The 18,236-nt window shown below is 37.4% G+C and overlaps 1 protein-coding gene across 5 annotated transcripts in view; it reads right to left on the bottom strand.

The window, feature by feature from the left end:
- Positions 1–18,236, bottom strand: part of LOC122539428 (E3 ubiquitin-protein ligase RNF170-like) — a 53,014-nt gene that overhangs the window by 28,709 nt on the left and 6,069 nt on the right. For 2 of the 5 annotated variants that reach the window (XM_043674264.1, XM_043674265.1), the window contains exons 2-4: positions 6,374–6,526; positions 3,511–3,598; positions 1,475–1,583 (exon numbers count right to left, since the gene is read on the bottom strand). In XM_043674264.1, the coding sequence (XP_043530199.1) occupies positions 1,475–1,583; positions 3,511–3,598; positions 6,374–6,510 (334 nt within the window). In that variant the 5' untranslated portion in view covers positions 6,511–6,526. Of the gene's footprint in view, positions 1–1,474; positions 1,584–3,510; positions 3,599–6,373; positions 6,533–17,992; positions 18,028–18,101; positions 18,139–18,236 lie in introns of those variants that run through there. The other 3 variants (XM_043674266.1, XM_043674267.1, XM_043674268.1) reach the window with 3 other exon arrangements.

Genomic DNA, 18,236 nt, shown 5'->3' with positions numbered 1-18,236 from the left:
AAAGAGAGTCCGGATAACCAGAAAGTCAATGGATGAGATTATATAAAATAAAAACACCTTTTATCAAATTGTTGAGTTCTTCAACAATGAACTAAGTTAACTAGGAAAGCAAATTACTGAGGATTTTGAAATCTGAAATGAAAATAGAAAATGCTGGAAACACTCAGCAAGTCAGGCAGCACCTTTGCAGACAGAAATATTCTGATAGCCTTGCATTAGAATCTGCAACATCAAGTCTCTCTCTCCCTATAGGCTCTGCAGATTTACTGATTATTTGAACATTTTCTATTTTTGGTTCAGAATTTTGACCTATCCATCAGACTGGTTACTCTAAGTCATTAATTTGTCAACTGCAGGAGTCTAACCTTAAACTAACATCTCAGTCAACATTATGTTAATCTTCAGCTTTGGTTGTGTCGGCCAAGATAAATTCTGCCAAAGTTTTATTAAGAATGTGGTTAGCGATGTGATAATGAGCAGATTCTGTGTTCATATTAAAGAATTCAAAAACAATTTTGTTTCTGATGTTGATGTAAGAATAGATATTGGTCAGGACGGGGGATAACTTGCCTTTTCTTCTTGAAATAATACCACAATAACTTTTGTATCCATCTGAAAATGCAGATGGACCCACCCTTGGTTTAACATCTTGTCTGAAAGATAACAATTTGTATTGTTTCCTTAATGCTGCTCTAGAATGTCAGCTTTGGCTTTATTTGTTCAAGCTCTGGAACCTTGCACTTCAGACTTAAGAGTAACCATTGATCCATAGCTGTCAATCTTATTTAACCTAAAGAACACAGATGCTAGACTTAGGAAAGCTGTTAGAATTTAATGTGGAAAATGCAAGACAATACAGACTGAAATATGAAACATGCAACCTAAATGGTGAACAGGAGCTCACTGACAATTAGAGAAACAAAAGCTATTTAGTTGTCTCTAATGGCCTTGCCACTTCTACCTCTCAATTTGCCTAACAATCACCTTGGGTTATACAGATGATACAAGAATCACTGCACCTTAAGTACAATTCATTAGTAGTAAAGTTTTAAGATATGGGAATGTTTTAAGGGAAGTTCTTCCCTTATCAGTGACAGTTATTGGAAATCGTATTTGGTACAGAGCTTTAATGGAAAATTTGTCTGGGAGAGAACTTAGCCACGATCAATACTGCAATGGGCCATAATTTGCAGGAATTTAATTGTTTCTACCACTTGTTATAGACTCTCTGAATTTTAAGTTTGTACACTTTTTGCATGGCAAGTCACTGAAAGTGTAAGCTGAAAACATCACTAGGGGAAACTAGACATATGAGATCATTGTGAACAGGACAAGCAAATGTGTTTCTTTTAGATTTAAGATAACTGCAAATATTTTAAATAAAAGTGATATCCTAAGTAATTTTCATTACTTGACATATGTGGAGTTTAGCAGAACTGTGTCAACAAAATAAATTACTTTCATAATGACATACCACAAAACAGGTGACCACAGTTGGTTTCAACAGGAAATGCAGCTTGCTGTAAACAGACTGGACAGGACATATCTGTGTAGAATTGCTGTCTATCCCTTTCAAATCCATCCTGTAACAACAGAAAGAAAGTCAAACAATCTACTAAGTAATCCATGTTTCTAGAATCAGGCTTGGCATGCTGCAGTAGATTTCTGAGCAGTGTATCAAATGGGTATACTGATTGGCTGTCCTTTCTGATGGTGAAGAGGTCTCAATGACTTTGACGCTGAAGTTTCATTCAAAATTCAGGTGATCTGCAGTGCACCAAGTAGATGTTAGACTAAGCTCTCCAAATTAAGGCAGTAAATTGGTCTGGAGTTACATTCTATAAGTTAAATTTCTGGTGGGAGTTGTGACTGGGACCATAAGCTGGAAAGAGTTATGATTGTGAAGGGGGTAGGAAGGGTGGCAGTGGTCAATGGTATACGCGAGACCTCCAGCAGATCACCTCCATCAGTTCACGTGACTCATGATCTGTGTTGTAAACCTACCTGACAGCAAGATCAGATTGATAAAAATTAATACCCAAAAAAATCCCAGAAAAATTGGAAGAAATTGTAATGCATAAAAAGAAATATACTTATATTTTTATGGTATTTTTCAGAAACTCAGAATATTTCAAAGTGCTGCACAACCATTGGAATAATTTGTGCAATATAATCACTGCTGTTATACAGGAAAGGTGGCAGCCAGCTGGCACATAGCAAGCTTTCACAAATAGATGATGTGATAATAATCTATCATCATCATGTTGATTCTGGAAAAAAAAGCATTGGTCAGAACAATTGGGCTAACCTCCCCGCTCTTCAAAATATTGCCATATTTTTGCATCACAGTGGACAGGACCATGGTTTAAGGCCTCATCTGAAAGCTGGCATCTCCAACAATACTGTATCAGAATGATTGCCTATATTTTTATTCATCGTGAGTAAGTTCTTTCTAGTGGTAGCACTACACAGTATCTTTGCTTCTGGAATGGACTTGAAGCTACAGCCTTCTGACTCAGGGGTTACCAATTTAGCCAGAGGTGATGGGATTAATGTACTATCTTTCACATTCCTGGGCTGTGTCAAATTGCCACAAAACTAATGAAAACGTTTAGTCACTGTGCTGTAGGTAAAATTCAGCAGCCAATTTGTGGGCAGAAAGATATCATAAACTGTAAATGATTGAATAATAAGTCACTCAGTTTGTGGGGGTTACAGTTGAACACAAAATATTGTGTAAACTTTGCACTCTTCACATATTAAATTCTTTGCTTCCATATAAAGTCATAGAGATGTGCAGCAAGGAAACAGACTCTTCGGTCCATGCCGAACAGTTACCCCAACCTAGTCTAGTCCCATTTGCCAGCTCATTTCCATCCAAACCCTTCCTATTATTACACCCATCCAGATGCCTTTTAAATGTTGCAATTGTACTAGCCTCCATTACTTCCTCTGGCAGCTCATTCCATTCACATACCACCCTCTGCATGAGAAAGTTGCCCCTTAGGTCTCTTTTATATCTTTCCCCACTCACCCTAAACCCACGCCCTCTAGTTCTGAAGTCCCCCATACCAGGGAAGAGCCTTTGTCTATTTATCCTATCCATGCCCCTCATGATTTTATAGAACTCTAGAAGGTCACCCCTCAGTCTCCAATGCTCCAGGGAAAACAGTCCCAGCCTATTCAACCTTTCCCTATAGCCCAAATCCTCCAAACCTGGCAACATCCTTGTAAATCTTTTCTAAACCCTTTCAAGTTTCAGGACATCCTTCCAAAAGGAAGGAGACCAGAACTGCAGGACAGACATGACCACAGCTTACTTTGTATGAACAACACCTCCAAAAATGCAATAACCCCCAAAAGTGTACTATGTGCCTACACTTTGTAAGTCATGTTGAGTGCTAAGTTTTGATTTTACTTATTTGGCCTTGAGAGATTTTCTGCATTTTAGAGATGTCAAACTATATCAAATGATACAGTGAAATTCTTAGTGAATTATGAAACTCTCACCTGATAACTTAAAGCCTCAGCTTGAAGGTGTTGCCGAAGCTCCCTCACACGTTCTTGGTTCTCAGGATGAATGTTCTGGTGCTCAGTTCTACAATAACAGAATTTATTAAAATTAGTTGAACTTTAAATTGCATAATAGATTTTACATGTTCCAAAAGATTCATGTCACTTCCATAAATCTTTGCAAAAGTTAGGATTTAGATGAATTTTGAATCTGGCTTCAAGAAATGTTTTAATTTGAAGATGGAGTTGAAATAGCTTTGGTACTTGCTAAAAATTTATCCCCATCTTTATTTTGGTTCACACATATCAATCTCACAAGCAAGTCCCAATTCCTGTATCTTCAAGATGTATAGCTGAGCTTTCAGTCACAGGGCCAGCTACCCAAACACATCCAGCCAAGCAATCACATTCATATACAGGAATCAAATCATTCTTTCATAGGATACTAATATAATCATTAAAATTTTATAGCAACATTGTCAGGATCGCTTTAAGGTTTGAAATTATTTTCAATTTATTGTATAAAAATTTCAGTCATACAGTAGAAATATTTACAGTACACAATCTTCCATTATTCTCTGAATAGACAAATAATCAAAAATATAAATACAAGAAAACCAATTTTCTTAAATCTATCTATCTCAGTCTGCAAAAATTCTACATCTGTACACATTCATGTATGGAAAAAGCAGATTGTTGAAAGGTTCTTTCATTTTATCCCACTACTTCGGCTTCTGAAGCTAACTGCTCATATTTTCCCACAGCTTTTCATTCTTTCTGTACCATTTTCCCTGGCATTTGTCTGTTGCAAGTTAATTAAAAAAAATTAATTTATTATTTTTTCCTGTCTCTTGTACAGCCATTAAACACATTCTAAAAGATTCAAAGGCTTGAAAAACTGGATGCTGTTTGTCATTAGGAAGATAGACATGTCTATTGAAGTATTTAACATTAAAAGTGTTTAAAATTTTTAAAAAATTGAAAATGGAATAAAGAAGCAGACTATTTCCAGAATGATATAATCTAAGTCAAAAGGCCATGGCACAAGATCATATGCAAGAAGTGTGGAACAGAGACAAGAGAAACCTGTTTATATGAAGTGGTCTAGAATAAATTATTGAGTGAAAATTATGCCAATATTCATGATTAGATTCAACAGGAGGAAAAAGGAAAATAAACAAAAGAGGATACATATGACTAGGAGTACTGGATAGAATAATAGTAGATGCTTACATTGATTGATTAAGCCACCTTGTCACTCTGAGTTGTAATGTTTATACATTTTACATACATCTAATTCATATCATTCTACTGCTAATCTTCTGATTTTCTCCTGCTTTTTTTTGCTCTGCAAATAACATTTTTAATCACACTGGTTTTGGTTGTGATTAATCCAGCATATTGCTTTCATGATGACTGGTAAAAAAAAAGTGAAACAGAAAAAGCTGGCAAGGTTGCAATTATTCTGTGGAAATTAAGAATCACCAACTGGAGTCAAAAATTGTCTAGACCAGATAAAGGTAGCAGGGAACTCAGAGTGACCCAGTTGTCTATTTATGATCGTTCAGAACCATTGTTCAACTGTGCCAATCCATAAATGACAAGGTTTAATTAAGTCAATTTCAAAATATGCCATTATAGGATTGGATTCTTGGTCTCTGAATTTAAAGTTTAGAACCACACTACAGCCATAATATCACTGTTACCCTTGATCTTTATTTCTACTAGATACTTTCACACTTCTGATTACTTTAAACTGCTCATTCAGACTCTCCATCTTTTTAAAAATGTGCATTACAGTTCTTGCAAGTCACGCTCTTTCCTTAACAATTTCCCTATCACATTGTTGATAACACCATAAAAGCAGTAAAATAGCACAGATGTTTTTTTTATTCACTGACAGATGAGGGCATCACTTACTCGGCCAGAATTTATTGCTCATCCCAGAGGGCAGTTAAGAGTCAACCACATTGCTGTTGGTCTGGAATCACATGTAATCCAGACCAGGTAAGGATAGCTGTTTCTCTCCCTAATAGGCACATTTTAATAACATTTTCCCACATTCCTTGCATTGTTTAAAATCAATAGCCTGTATCTTACTTTCAGTAGCTAATTATTAGCATTTGCCACTATCCTACTCTGATTGTAGGCTACTCTTACAGCTGCAGCATACAGCTAATGGTGAAGTCAATAGATAACCATTGTGGCATGGCACATTGAAAGTCAAAGTGTACCCCAATTTCATAGGCTCAAGGTAAATCCTCTGAGCTTCGTATTCAGCACAGGATTAAGTGTTTTTTGACTCTCCTAATCTGATATCAGAAAATTCGCTGTGTCTAAGTTTTAATATTAGCTTCCATTCTGCCCTATAATCTCCTCCATCAAGAGGTGTTTCTGATACAGGCAGGTCCAACATGTTGGATAGAAAAATGCAAAGACTGGAGGGAGCAGGGGCGAGTGCTGTGAGTGCTGAGCAAAGGCGAGTGGAAGTTGAGCCAAGTTCAGAAAAGATTAAATCTATAAATAGAAAGTATATTTGTAAGCTTGTTACTCTGTAATTGCACAATTTGATCATCTGGCAACTTTGCTTCACAAACAGTGAAAAATATTCATGTTATTTTTCTCAGCCTGTTCCATTATCTCTCTGAAGTCAATAAGAGGCTTTTCTTACGCAAAATAATCATGCTCAACAAGTTAAAAGTACTAATAGAATAAGTAATGGTCACTGGCAGTTTAATATACTGTATTGTAGGTGTGGCTTAATATTTCTAAAATATGGTGACGAACAGTTCAAAAATTGAATAAAATTATGTTCAACAAACTCTAAATTTAAAATTGCTTTGGAAGGGTATTATCTCACCTATACAGGAATGTTGCTAAACCACCCAACATTGTAATGGTGACAGCTAATGTCAGAAGTACTTGGTTGCTTACTCCTTCAATTAGTGAAGACTCATCAATCCTTGTTCCAAAAAATTGCTCTGGATTCTGTTCCATGCCAGAAGACACACGCCTTGGGAAGAAAACAAAATATTACATAGCTACCAGGGTAAATAACTTTGATGAACATTATATTTATATTCAAAGCTGAAGGGACAACTATCGTAACTTAAGTGGAAAAAAGCTCTATTTTTAAAGCCATAAAATTTATTCTGTGATGAATACATATTTGATCACCAGGAAGAAAATGGCTCAACTTATTTAAAACAAAATTATAAACTATTAACATAAAACAACGGGAATAGGAGTTGTATGAGGTCATACAGCCCTTGAATCTGTCACATTATTCACTTCGGTCATGACAACTTCTGCATCAATTCTACTTTCCTGCCCTATTATTTATCCCCAGATTCTCCGAGTACTCAAAAATCTAACAATCTTTAAATATACTAATTGACAAAGAATTCAAATAATTAATGAAGCAATTTCTCCTCAACTCCATCTTAAGTAGCTGACTTTTTATCCTTAGTCTATAACTATTAATGCTAAAGTGTTCAGCATTTTGTTTTCTTTATTCATTCACAGGACAAGGGCATCACTGGCTAGGCAAGTGTTTATTGTCTATCCGTAATTACTCAGAGGGCAATTAAGAGTCAAGCACATTGCTGTGGGTCTGGAATCATATGTCAGTCAGAGAATGTAAGGATGGCAGGATTTCCCTAAAGGACATTAGTGATCCAGATGTCTTTTTCCTGACATTTGGCAATGGATTCATGTTCATTGTTAGACTCTTAATTTCAGATTTGTATCGATCTCAAATTCCACCATCTGCCATAGTGTGATTCAAACCCGAGTCCCCAGAACATTACCTGGGTCTCCTGATTAACAGTCCAGTGATCATACCATTAGGCTGTTGCCTCCCTATCAGATATCGGTGTGTGGATGCAGTGTAGTGGGGGACAGCTTCTCAGCATCTTCTCTTGTCAAGGCCTCTTATGAACGTCATATATTTCAATGAGATTACATCATATACATCGAATTTCCACTCAATCCCTTCTCATAGGACAGACACCTCATCCCAGGAATTAATTATGTAAACCTTCATTGTATCTTCTGTAAAACAGGTATATTTTTGCATAGGTACAGAGGTCAAAACCATACACTATATTCTAGGTGTGGTCTTTCCAAAGCCCTGTATAATTATGAATCTTTCATAAGGTGTTATGTAAATGAAAGTTCTTTCCTTTAATGCTAACCTTGTCAGCAATACTTACATTTCCTTGACCAATTAAGAAGAAATATATTGGGATTTAATGGCATCAGTGCTTCTTTAAACAATCTTGTCTGTCCTTTACACACAACAATAATTGCAAATATCTAACATCTGTAAATTTGGCAAACCCCAGTGCATAAAAATGAAACTCCCTTGTAATCTCGTTTGTATCTCAGTGTCTTAAAATACTGGAACTTCTTAAATTTCATATTATTTAGTCCTATTTGTATGCATTTTCATTCCACGTATAGGACATGAAAATATTGATTCTGGATTAGTGGTGCTGGAAGTGCACAGCAGTTCAGGGAGCATCCAAGGAGCAGCGAAATCGACGTTTCGGGCAAAAGCCCTTCATCAGGAATAAAGGCAGAGAGCCTGAAGCGTGGAGAGATAAGCTAGAGGAGGGTGGGAGTGGGGAGAAAGTCGCATAGAGTACAATGGGTGAGTGGGGGAGGGGATGAAGGTGATAGATCAGGGAGGAGAGGGTGGAGTGGATAGGTGGAAAAGGAGATAGGCAGGTAGGACAAGTCCGGACAAGTCATGGGGACAGTGCTGAGCTGGAAGTTTGGAACTAGGGTGATGTGAGGGAAGGGGAAATGAGGAAACTGTTGAAGATATTGTGCAAGTCACTTGATACAATCAGTTTAAATCATTTTCAAAAATAAAGAACACACATTCATTAGCTATATGGGGATTCTTAAATTCAGAAATGTTAATTTATTCTGCCATCTGTCCCATCAACCAACAATACATCTTTTTGAGTGTCCCTACTTAGAGTCATATAGTCATACACAAAGGAAATAGAACTTCCGGTCCAACCAGTGCACACTGACCATAATCTCAAACTAATCTGATCCCGTCTGTCTGCGCGTGGCCCAGATTCCTCCAAACATTTCCTCTACATGTACTTAATTAAAGTGTGAGAAATCTACAAGTAAATCCAGAAATAAGCCTGAATCTCAGGAGCAGCTGCAAAATGCACACTATTCTCAGTCCACGATTTTAGAATTTTTACTTATTTACTTCCTTTGCAATTATCCTCTGCTGTACGGACTTTTTACTTTTACATTTGATATTTCAAACCTGCCACCCCGTTTCAACTATTTTGTCAAAATTGAAGTGATAACCGTCTTTGTGACAGACTAATTGTTAACAATGTAGCTATCATTTTGGCTGTGTAATCAAGCCAAATTACTAGTCCCAATGATAGCAGTGTGGCAGTTTCTCCCATCCTATGACAGGAGGATTTAGTGTCAGCCAAAGCATTGGATATGGAGCTGGAGTTATGATTGGTAAGACTTACAGCTTAACAGTAAATTAAACAACAAAGGAAACAAGGTTCATTGCTATGTAAATAGCAAAACAAACCAAATTTATTTTATGAATTGAACATAATTCATAAATGTAAAATCAATTACAATCAGTTACAGAATGATTGACCTATTAAATTAAACAATCTCCATTGTGGCCAGATATAGATATGTCACTCTATTCAAACTCCATTCTCTGCCTTTGGTTCACCAATCCACAGCGGAGTTATTGGGAGAACTACTTCCATGCAGCCAAACCACATTAAAATCAATCATCTCCAAGACTTTGCTGTGGAAAAATGGCTGAAGAGATCCAAACCATGACAGCAGATTAGATTCCTTACAGTGTGGTAGCAGGCCCTTCAGCCCAACCAGTCCACACCGACCCACCGAAGAGTAACTCACCCAGACCCATTTCCCTCCAATTAATGCACCTAACACTATGGGCAATTTAGCATGGCCAATTCACCTGACCCGCACATCTTTGGACCGTTGGAGGAAACCGGAGTACCCGTAAGGAAACCCATAGATGCCAGATAAAATGTTGTTGGAAATATAAGGGAAGGATAAATGAAAGCAAGCACACCAATGTGAAGCTTCAAAAAATGTCGAGAAAGAGAATTAGGGATTTAGATGCATGAACCATTACAAATAGGAGGATGAGTTGTAAAAGCTGATTAAAGGTAGCACAGGAAATCCAAGGTTTAATATATAATGACACTCAATGCGAGGTGCTGCATGTTGGGAAAGCAAATCTTAGCAGGACTTATACACTTAATGGTAAGGTCCTAGGGAGTGTTGCTGAACAAAGAGACCTTGGAGTGCAGGTTCATAACTTCTTGAAAGTGGAGTCGCAGGTAAATAGGATAGCGAAGGCGGCATTTGGTACGCTTTCTTTTATTGGTTAGAGTATTGAGTACAGGAGTTGGGAGGTCATGTTGCATCTGGACAGGACATTGGTTAGACCACGGTTGGAATATTGTGTGCAATTCTGGTCTCCTTCCTATCAGAAAGATGTTGTGAAACTTGAAAGGGTTCAGAAAAGATTTATAAGGATGTTACCCAGGGTTGGAGGATTTAAGCTATAGGGAGAGGCTGAACAGGCTAGGGCTGTTTTCCCTGGAGCATCGGAGGTTGAGGGGTGACCTTATAGAGGTTTACAAAATCATGAGGGGCATGGATACGATAAATAGACAAAGTATTTTCCCTGAGGTTGGGGGGTCCAAAACTAGAGGGCATAGGTTTCGGGTGAGAGGGGAAAGATATAAAAGAGACTTAAGAGGCAACTTTCTCACACAGATGATGATACGTGTATTATACACTTAATGGTAAGGTCCTAGGGAGTGTTGTTGAACAAAGAGACCTTGGAGTGCAGGTTCATAGCTTCTTGAAAGTGGAGTTGCAGGTAGATAGGATAGTGAAGAACGCCTTTGGTATGCTTTCTTTTATTGGTCAGAGTATTGAGTACAGGAGTTGGGAGGTCATGTTGCGACTGTACAGGACGTTGGTTAAGCCACTGTTGGAATATTGCAAGCAATTCTGGTCTCTTTCCTATTGGAAAGATGTTGTGAAACTTGAAAGGGTTCAGAAAAGATTTACAAGAATGTTGCCTGGCTTCGAGGATTTGAGCTATAGGGCGAGGCTGAATAGGCTGGGGCTGTTTTCTCTGGAGTGTTGGAGGCTGAGGGGTGACCTTATAGAGGTTTACAAAATTATGAGGGGTATGGTTAGGGTAAATAGGCAAAGTCTTTTCCCAGGGGTCAGGGAGTCCGGAACTAGAGGGCATAGGTTTAGGGTCAGAAGGGAAAAATATAAAAAAGGACCTAAGGGGCAACTTTTTCACGCAGAGGGTGGTACGTGTATGGAATGAGCTGCCAGAGGAATTGGTGGACGCTGGTACAATTGCAACATTTAAAAGGCATTTGGATGGGTATATGAGTAGGAAGGATTTGGAGGGATATGGGCCGGGTGCGGGCAGGTGGGACTAGATTGGGTTGGGATATCTGGTCGGCATGGACGAGTTGGATCGAAGGGTCTGTTTCCATGCTGTACATCTCTATGACTCTATGACACAGAGTGCAAAAAGCAAGAAATAATGCAGAATTTATACAAAACATTCATGAAATGAGTTAATGTGTCCAGTTAAAGTATTTTTATTTGAAGGAAAAACAAGAATCAATGGCTCGTCATTAGAATAAAAAAGCTCAAAGGACGATATAATCGATGTATTCAAAATTGTGAACTTTTGATTAAGCATATTATAATACCACCCCATGTCAACTATTTTGTAGCTGAAACTCATTCATGTATTTTTACCTTTTCCTGTATTCAAGGCCACTACTCTGGGCTGGCTCCCAACATTCTGTCCTCCAAATGCTTGAAGTTACCCAAAATGTCTTAAATTGCAGTACATCCCATTCATCTACCATATCAATGCTCACTAACTGACAATGATACTTGGTGAAACAATGTTTTGATTTTATAATCCAAATCTCTTAAAAAAGCCCTACAATCTCAGAGATACCTGTGCTCTTCTAATTTGGATCTTTCTTGTGTTGTTAATTGCGATTGGTCTACCAATGATTATATTTTCATTTGTCTAAGCTCCAAGCTCTGGAAACCCTCCTCGGACCTCTCTACCTTATTTCCTCCTTTAAGACATTCCTTAAAACATGGTGAAAAGGGTCGTGTCATCATAATGCTAGTGGATGAAGTTCACACTTATACACTGTAGAAATGGATTTAAATTTCACTATAGCAGCTGGTAGAATTTGAATTCAGCTAACATCTGTAATTGAAATCTAGTTTCACTAATGGTATGTGAAATGACCACTTATTGTCATAAAACCATTTCCGGTTCATTAATGTCCTTTAGGGATGGAAAATTGCCATCCTCATCCTGTCTGACCAACACTTGATTCCAGATACACAACAATATAGTTGACTCTTTACTGGTCTAGCATGCCACACAATTCAGGGGGAATCAGGGATGAGTAACTAATGCTGGTCTTGCCAGCAATTTTCACATCTCACAAAAGAACAATTCTTAAAAAAAAATTAACACTCACAAAGTTTCGGCATCTGGCCTAATATCTTTTGAGGTTCAGCATCATACTTCATTTTATAATAATCCAGCAAAGCATCTTGGGATATTTCATTAGATAAAAGGCTCTGTGTGTCATATTTTACATCAGAACACATATTGGTCATTCTCTACATATGGAGGAATAAACATTTGATCGTCAAAGGTATTGTGTGAAAAATTAAGAGTTTTGTTTTAAAATAGACACCTGTTAGGACCTGAAATATTTGTATCAAAAATAGCAAGAGAAAATAAATCCATAATTTAAAAAAAATTTTGGATACATTTTTTAAAAATAAAGGTTTTTGAAGGAGGCACTTTGGGACTTAGGTGGATAGGGTTTCAGAGGGCTAGGACAGAAACCACATCCTACCATTCTCCAACTTCATGATTTTATCGTGAAGACATTACATTCTTAGAAGCTTAGAGCACAGAAGACTCACCCTTGTGTGCGCTAACTTTTCCCTAGGGCAATCTGAAACCAATCCAATTTCCTGTTCTCTCCCTGAGCTGTTTTCCTATGCTTCAAATGTTTGTCAACAATTCCCTTTATAGAAATCTCAATTATTCACCTTTTGTGGCAGACTATCCTATCCTCCAATCCTTGCCTGAAAAGATGTCGCCTAATCCCTCTCCTCATTGCTGACAATTTTAAATTGGTGATCTATTATCAGTGATTCACCAACCAAAGTAGTGAGTGGAAATAAATGAGACTGCTTTTATAAGGATTGCACAAGCCATTCCTTGTCTTTGTTTAGGTTGACATTTAATTCTCATCAATAAATTCAATATGTCGATATGAATAGTATGAGCAGCAATGCATATATAATGCTACTGGACAGGATAGGAATGCACAGTGGAAATCCCTTGCAATTGATGTAAGTTATTTTAATATAGATTTGAGTGGTGCTGAAAAAGCACAGCAGGTCAGGCAGCATTCGAGGAGCAGAAAAATCGACGTTTCGGGCAAAAGCCCTTCATCAGGAATGAGGCAGTGAGCCTCTGCCTCATTCCTGATGAAGGGCTTTTGCCCGAAACATCGATTTTCCTGCTCCTCGGATGCTGCCTGACCTGCTGTGTTTTTCCAGAACCACTCAAATCTAGATTCTGGTTTCCAGCATCTATAGTCCTCACTTTTGCCTTATTTCAATATAGACTAACTGACAAATCTGAAATAAGTTGCTGTTCACAGGATATATGAAATGGTAACTTTTGATAAGAAAAACATTCACAGTGAAAACTGTGCTTCCACTTTGTGCTTTCAGAAGCAGATTGTCTTGATAAATATTACAAATTTATGCATATGCGGTGTACAATTTTTCAACATTGTATTTAAATGGTTGCAAAACAATGTGTGTTCTACAATTCTGATGCATACTTCCAGTAGGCCTACCTCCAGGTAAAGATGATGAAACCTAGCCAAAGCAATTCTGTTGAACTTAAGGGTGTGACAAGAATTAATACTTAATCACAGACAAAATACTTGAATAATAAGTTTTTAAGTGTGCCTTTAAAAAGGGGAAGCAAAATGATCTTGCTCACCTGTTTGTGAAAGGGAAGTTCATAATAGGGAATTTCTATTTTCTTGCTCCACTTTACCATAATGATTTGTCTCATTTTTATATTTGCTTTGGATTACTAATGAATCTCTGATGTTGGTATTCACAGTAAATTTAGGAAACTGAAGCAAAGAAGTGCAAACAAGAACTTTTGAGAACACTTGCAATCATTTGAAATGAATCAGCAAGTGTAGCACATTTTGCTATTAGCTATTCTAATTGCCACATTACAATTAGCTGCTTGATTGAAATAGCAATATTTTCTGATTCTACAATCTAATTCATTGAAGAAGCTCCACAATAATATATCACTAGCACACACTCAGATAGTCACATATCTTGATTCATAAAGATACATGAGAACACCATCATCTGCAAGTTCCCCTCCAAGACACAAACCATCCTGACTTGAACTATATCCTTCATAGTCACTGGGTCAAAATCCTGGAACTTCCTTCTAAATGGCATTGTGGATTTTCCTCCACCCTAAGTCATTCAAGAAGGCAACTCACAATTCACCACAACCTCTAGGACAACTAGGATGAACAGTAAATGCTTGCTCAATTAGTTATGCCCAAATCCCATGAACAAATAAACAAAAAAAAAATCAAATGCAGGATATTACATCACAGCTGATTGCCCCTCACAAGCAGTAATTGGAATATGAATTTGCATTATCCATAGATTCTTTTGTGGGATTTACAGTGTCAGTTGCTTCCTTAAGTGGTCCAAGCATCTTACTTGACTGATACTGTCCTATGGTTTCTTGTACAATGGTTTAACCAAGATATTTCAAGCATCCAATGTCAAATGACAAGACGAATGTGACTTTTCCATATTTTCAATTATTTTCAATATTTAAAAGACATACTGATCAAACAGTTGGCATAAAAGAACGATAATGAAATCAATGCCATTTCATCATGGTGAGGCAAGTTTAGAAAAAAAAACAGGAGCCTAGCCTTTATAACTAAAGGCATAGAGTACAAAAACAAGGAGGAAATGTTCATCAATCACCGGTTAAGGCCCAGCAAGAACATTTGGTTCAATTCTAGATGTCACACAGCAGGAAGAACTTTGAGACCATGGTAGAAGAATAGAGGAGGTTGAGTGGAACAATACTCAGATGAGTGACTTCAATTATGCAGTGACTATAGAATCAAGGTTCGTCCTCTGTGCAGGGAATGTTAAGCAGATATTTGATGGTGATGAGAGCTAGTATACAGTTGACCAGATTTCAGATAATTGGCCAAAGAACCTGAGTGAAATGACTCACTTTGTTTCCCTATACAACAGAATAATGGTGGAAGAAGGTTCAACAGTAACATTCAAAAGCAAATTGGGCTTGTACTTGAAAAGGAAATATTTGAAGACAGTGGAAAAGTTCAGGAGAATTAGACTAAGTGTATAGTTCTCTGAGTCTATCATTCTATGATTTTATGAATAAACTGCTTTATTTGGCATTAGATGAACATATCGAGCAGGATTCACGTCTGATATGTTTGTCCAGAGGTGTTTGCTGCCTGCTTGGTTCTAATTCTCACAATGCTTCACTCTACTTGACAAATTTGAGTTTCTTAATTTGGACCTTCAGTGCTGCCTCTGATCCTTTTGGTGTACTGCTGGCAAATTCAGTCATCTACACTGAAAGCTTTGGAATTTCCACCCTCAACCTTCCATTGAACTGGTAGTAAATCTATGGAATAGATCAATTTGGTGATACTGGAAGCAGATAGGAATGATTAATTTAAATTAGATTTATTCAGCAAATTATATTTTGGGGACACAGTAAAGGGTAATTTGAAACACTTTTTAATGTAAGAAAGTTAGAGTCATACAAAGATGTGACAAAAGTACATGGGATTTTTCAAAATGGACATGGCATAAAGAAATGAAAGGTTAATGCTAATCATTAATTCATTGATGAGTCGATAGTTCAAAGCTGTGGAAAGGTTCAATATGGAATGTCAGGCATGTGGGCAAAGGACATGGCAAAAGTCACTCTGATCATCTTGAGTTCAGTATCAAAAGATTTCCAAAGAGTGGAAACTTTGGTAGATTTAAGTGATTTGAAAGGCATTTTTGTCTGCAGGATGATGTGAAAAATGTGAAGATGTTGACTTTTTGTTTTAAAAAAAATCTAAAGAGCAACATTAGTACCTGAAATAACCAGCCCCAAACTGAAATGGAATTTGTAGCATTGGGAGAAATATAATTTTTAAAAGTAGTTAATCCAAAGAGTAGGCTTTGATGGAACTAAGTATCTTCCATTTATAAAATTATGTGATCCCATTATAAAGATGACAGTTGTTATAAAGCTTAGTCTGCAAGAGGTTACAATGTGAGCTAGTTTGAATAAGATTGCTACAATTCATTTGAAGATCATCACTTGCAAAGCTTTCAAATTTTGTTTATTAACTACAAAGTATGGGAAGAGTGACAGATTACTCCTCACTTGCTTTGACGAATGCTGCTCTAACAACACTAGGGGGCATAGGCTTAAGGTGAGACGGGAAAGATTTAAAAGGGACCTGAGGGACAACTTTATCACACAGCAGGTGGAGTATGTATGGAATGAGTTGCCAGAGGAGGTGGTGAAGGCAGGTACAATAACAACACTTAAAAGACATTTGGATGTGCACATGAATACAATGGGTTTAGAGGAATATGGGCCAAATGCTAGCAAATGGGACTAGGTCAGATTGGGATATCTAGTTAGCGTGGATGAGTTGAACTGAAGGGTTCATTTCCATGCTATGACTTTGTAACATGGCAATTTTGGTCTGTTTCAATGAGAACCCAGTCCCCAAAGCTTTCCAATGAGAGTTTTCTCATCTTTTGCCTAATGCTTCTGTTTGAATAGTGAAGCATCAATGATCTGTTTTCAAATGGATTAGTCATCACAGAAGTCTTTCCATCTAAATTACTGAAAATGGAGAATAAATTATATATCTTGAATAAAAAGTCAATCTGTATTCTGTTAAAGGGCCTTGTATATAATGTTGCCACTTATTCATTATAGTGTATATTGATGTGATTGATGTGAAAACATTTTTTCTCTTCAACTGAAGGGTTTCTATTTCAGCAATATTCTAGTTGAATACTTTATTGTATTGCACCTCACGACACCAATCGGCTTTCACTGGAAACACTGGTACAGTTTCAGCTGTAACCCTCCATTTCCTTATTCACTAGACAGCTGTTGGATGTTTAGGAGCTACCCACCTCTCTGTTTACTATAGCCTGTATGCACTAGAATATTGCTGACAAGCTGCCTAGTTTGTGACACTTTTGTATTCAGGACACTGCATACAACTAGGACAGCCAACTGTGTTCACCAGACCTGCAGAATCACAATAATGGGTTGCATTGATATTATTTTATTTCACAGACCTCCTGGAAAGTTTTCCAGACTTTACTAATCACCACTATTGATTAATTATTAGATTAATTAGTCTGATTGATCAATAACTGTATTATTAGTGTAACATACAACAACCAAGATGGTAGAAGGCAACGAACTTTGGTCTGAATCTTCTGCTTGCTCAGGAGAAAAACAGACTAATCTCAATGGAAGGTTACTACTTGAGTGAACAGCTACATACGTCCAGCCATTTCCAACATAATTGTGATATTTATGCACACATCTACATAAATACACATTACAACATGAGTCATAATATTTTCTCCCAACTTGCCTTCTTCTTTGGGTTCTATCTGGTGGTAGGACAATAGTTTGGAAAAAAATTAATACCTGACTTAAGACATCATAAACGAAAATGAGAAAAATAAAATTTATACTGGTGCAGCAACTATGTACTTTTAATGTTGAGGCTGTGGGATATAAATGAATTAATATTATTTCTGCAACTATAAATTCTGATACAGAACAGGAATGAGAAAATATATATTCAGCAAAAAGAAAGGATATGTTAGCATGAGTCGTGATTACAGAACAATGGTGGATGTATGGGCAAACAGGAAAAACATCTGTTTTCCCCACTTCCACGGAGACACAGGAACAAACCCCAATTAAAAGGGCTTAGTGATAAGATGCTGTGAGGGGCAGCGCAGATGGAGGGAGCAGATAATGGTAAGCAAAGGATGGGATGACGTCAAACACCCTTATGGGAGCAGAGATAGACATTTGTCACTGACAAGGCCGGATAAACAGAAGTTGTGGGATCAGTCTTAAGGAAATGAATGACGTAAGCGAAGCAGGGAATAAACAATGGAATAAGGAAAACATATGGGAAAAAACTGTATAAGTTGCAAGAGTTTGTTGGGATTTACTGTGCATTTGTCATTGCCTTACCTGGCAATTAGACAAGGCACCCACTTGCAAGTGTACAAATAAACGACTCTGTTTCAGATATTTGATCTCGGACTGAAATTATTAAAGTGAGTGAGCTTTTGTTTCTCACAATTGGGGGCTCGTCCGGGATTTTCTTCCATCACCGGGGGGAGTGGCTGGCCTTGGACACTGGGAAGACGCGTCCCGTTCCCCATTGAGGAGCGGTCTCATGTCCCGGTTTGGTCTGCTCCCTTGGGTGACTGAT

The sequence above is a fragment of the Chiloscyllium plagiosum genome, chromosome 32 (assembly GCF_004010195.1).
Source record: "Chiloscyllium plagiosum isolate BGI_BamShark_2017 chromosome 32, ASM401019v2, whole genome shotgun sequence".
NCBI classification, from domain to species: Eukaryota; Metazoa; Chordata; class Chondrichthyes; order Orectolobiformes; family Hemiscylliidae; genus Chiloscyllium; species Chiloscyllium plagiosum.
The sequence above is the reverse complement of the archived record's forward strand: the minus strand, read 5'-3'. Positions and strand labels throughout refer to the sequence as shown.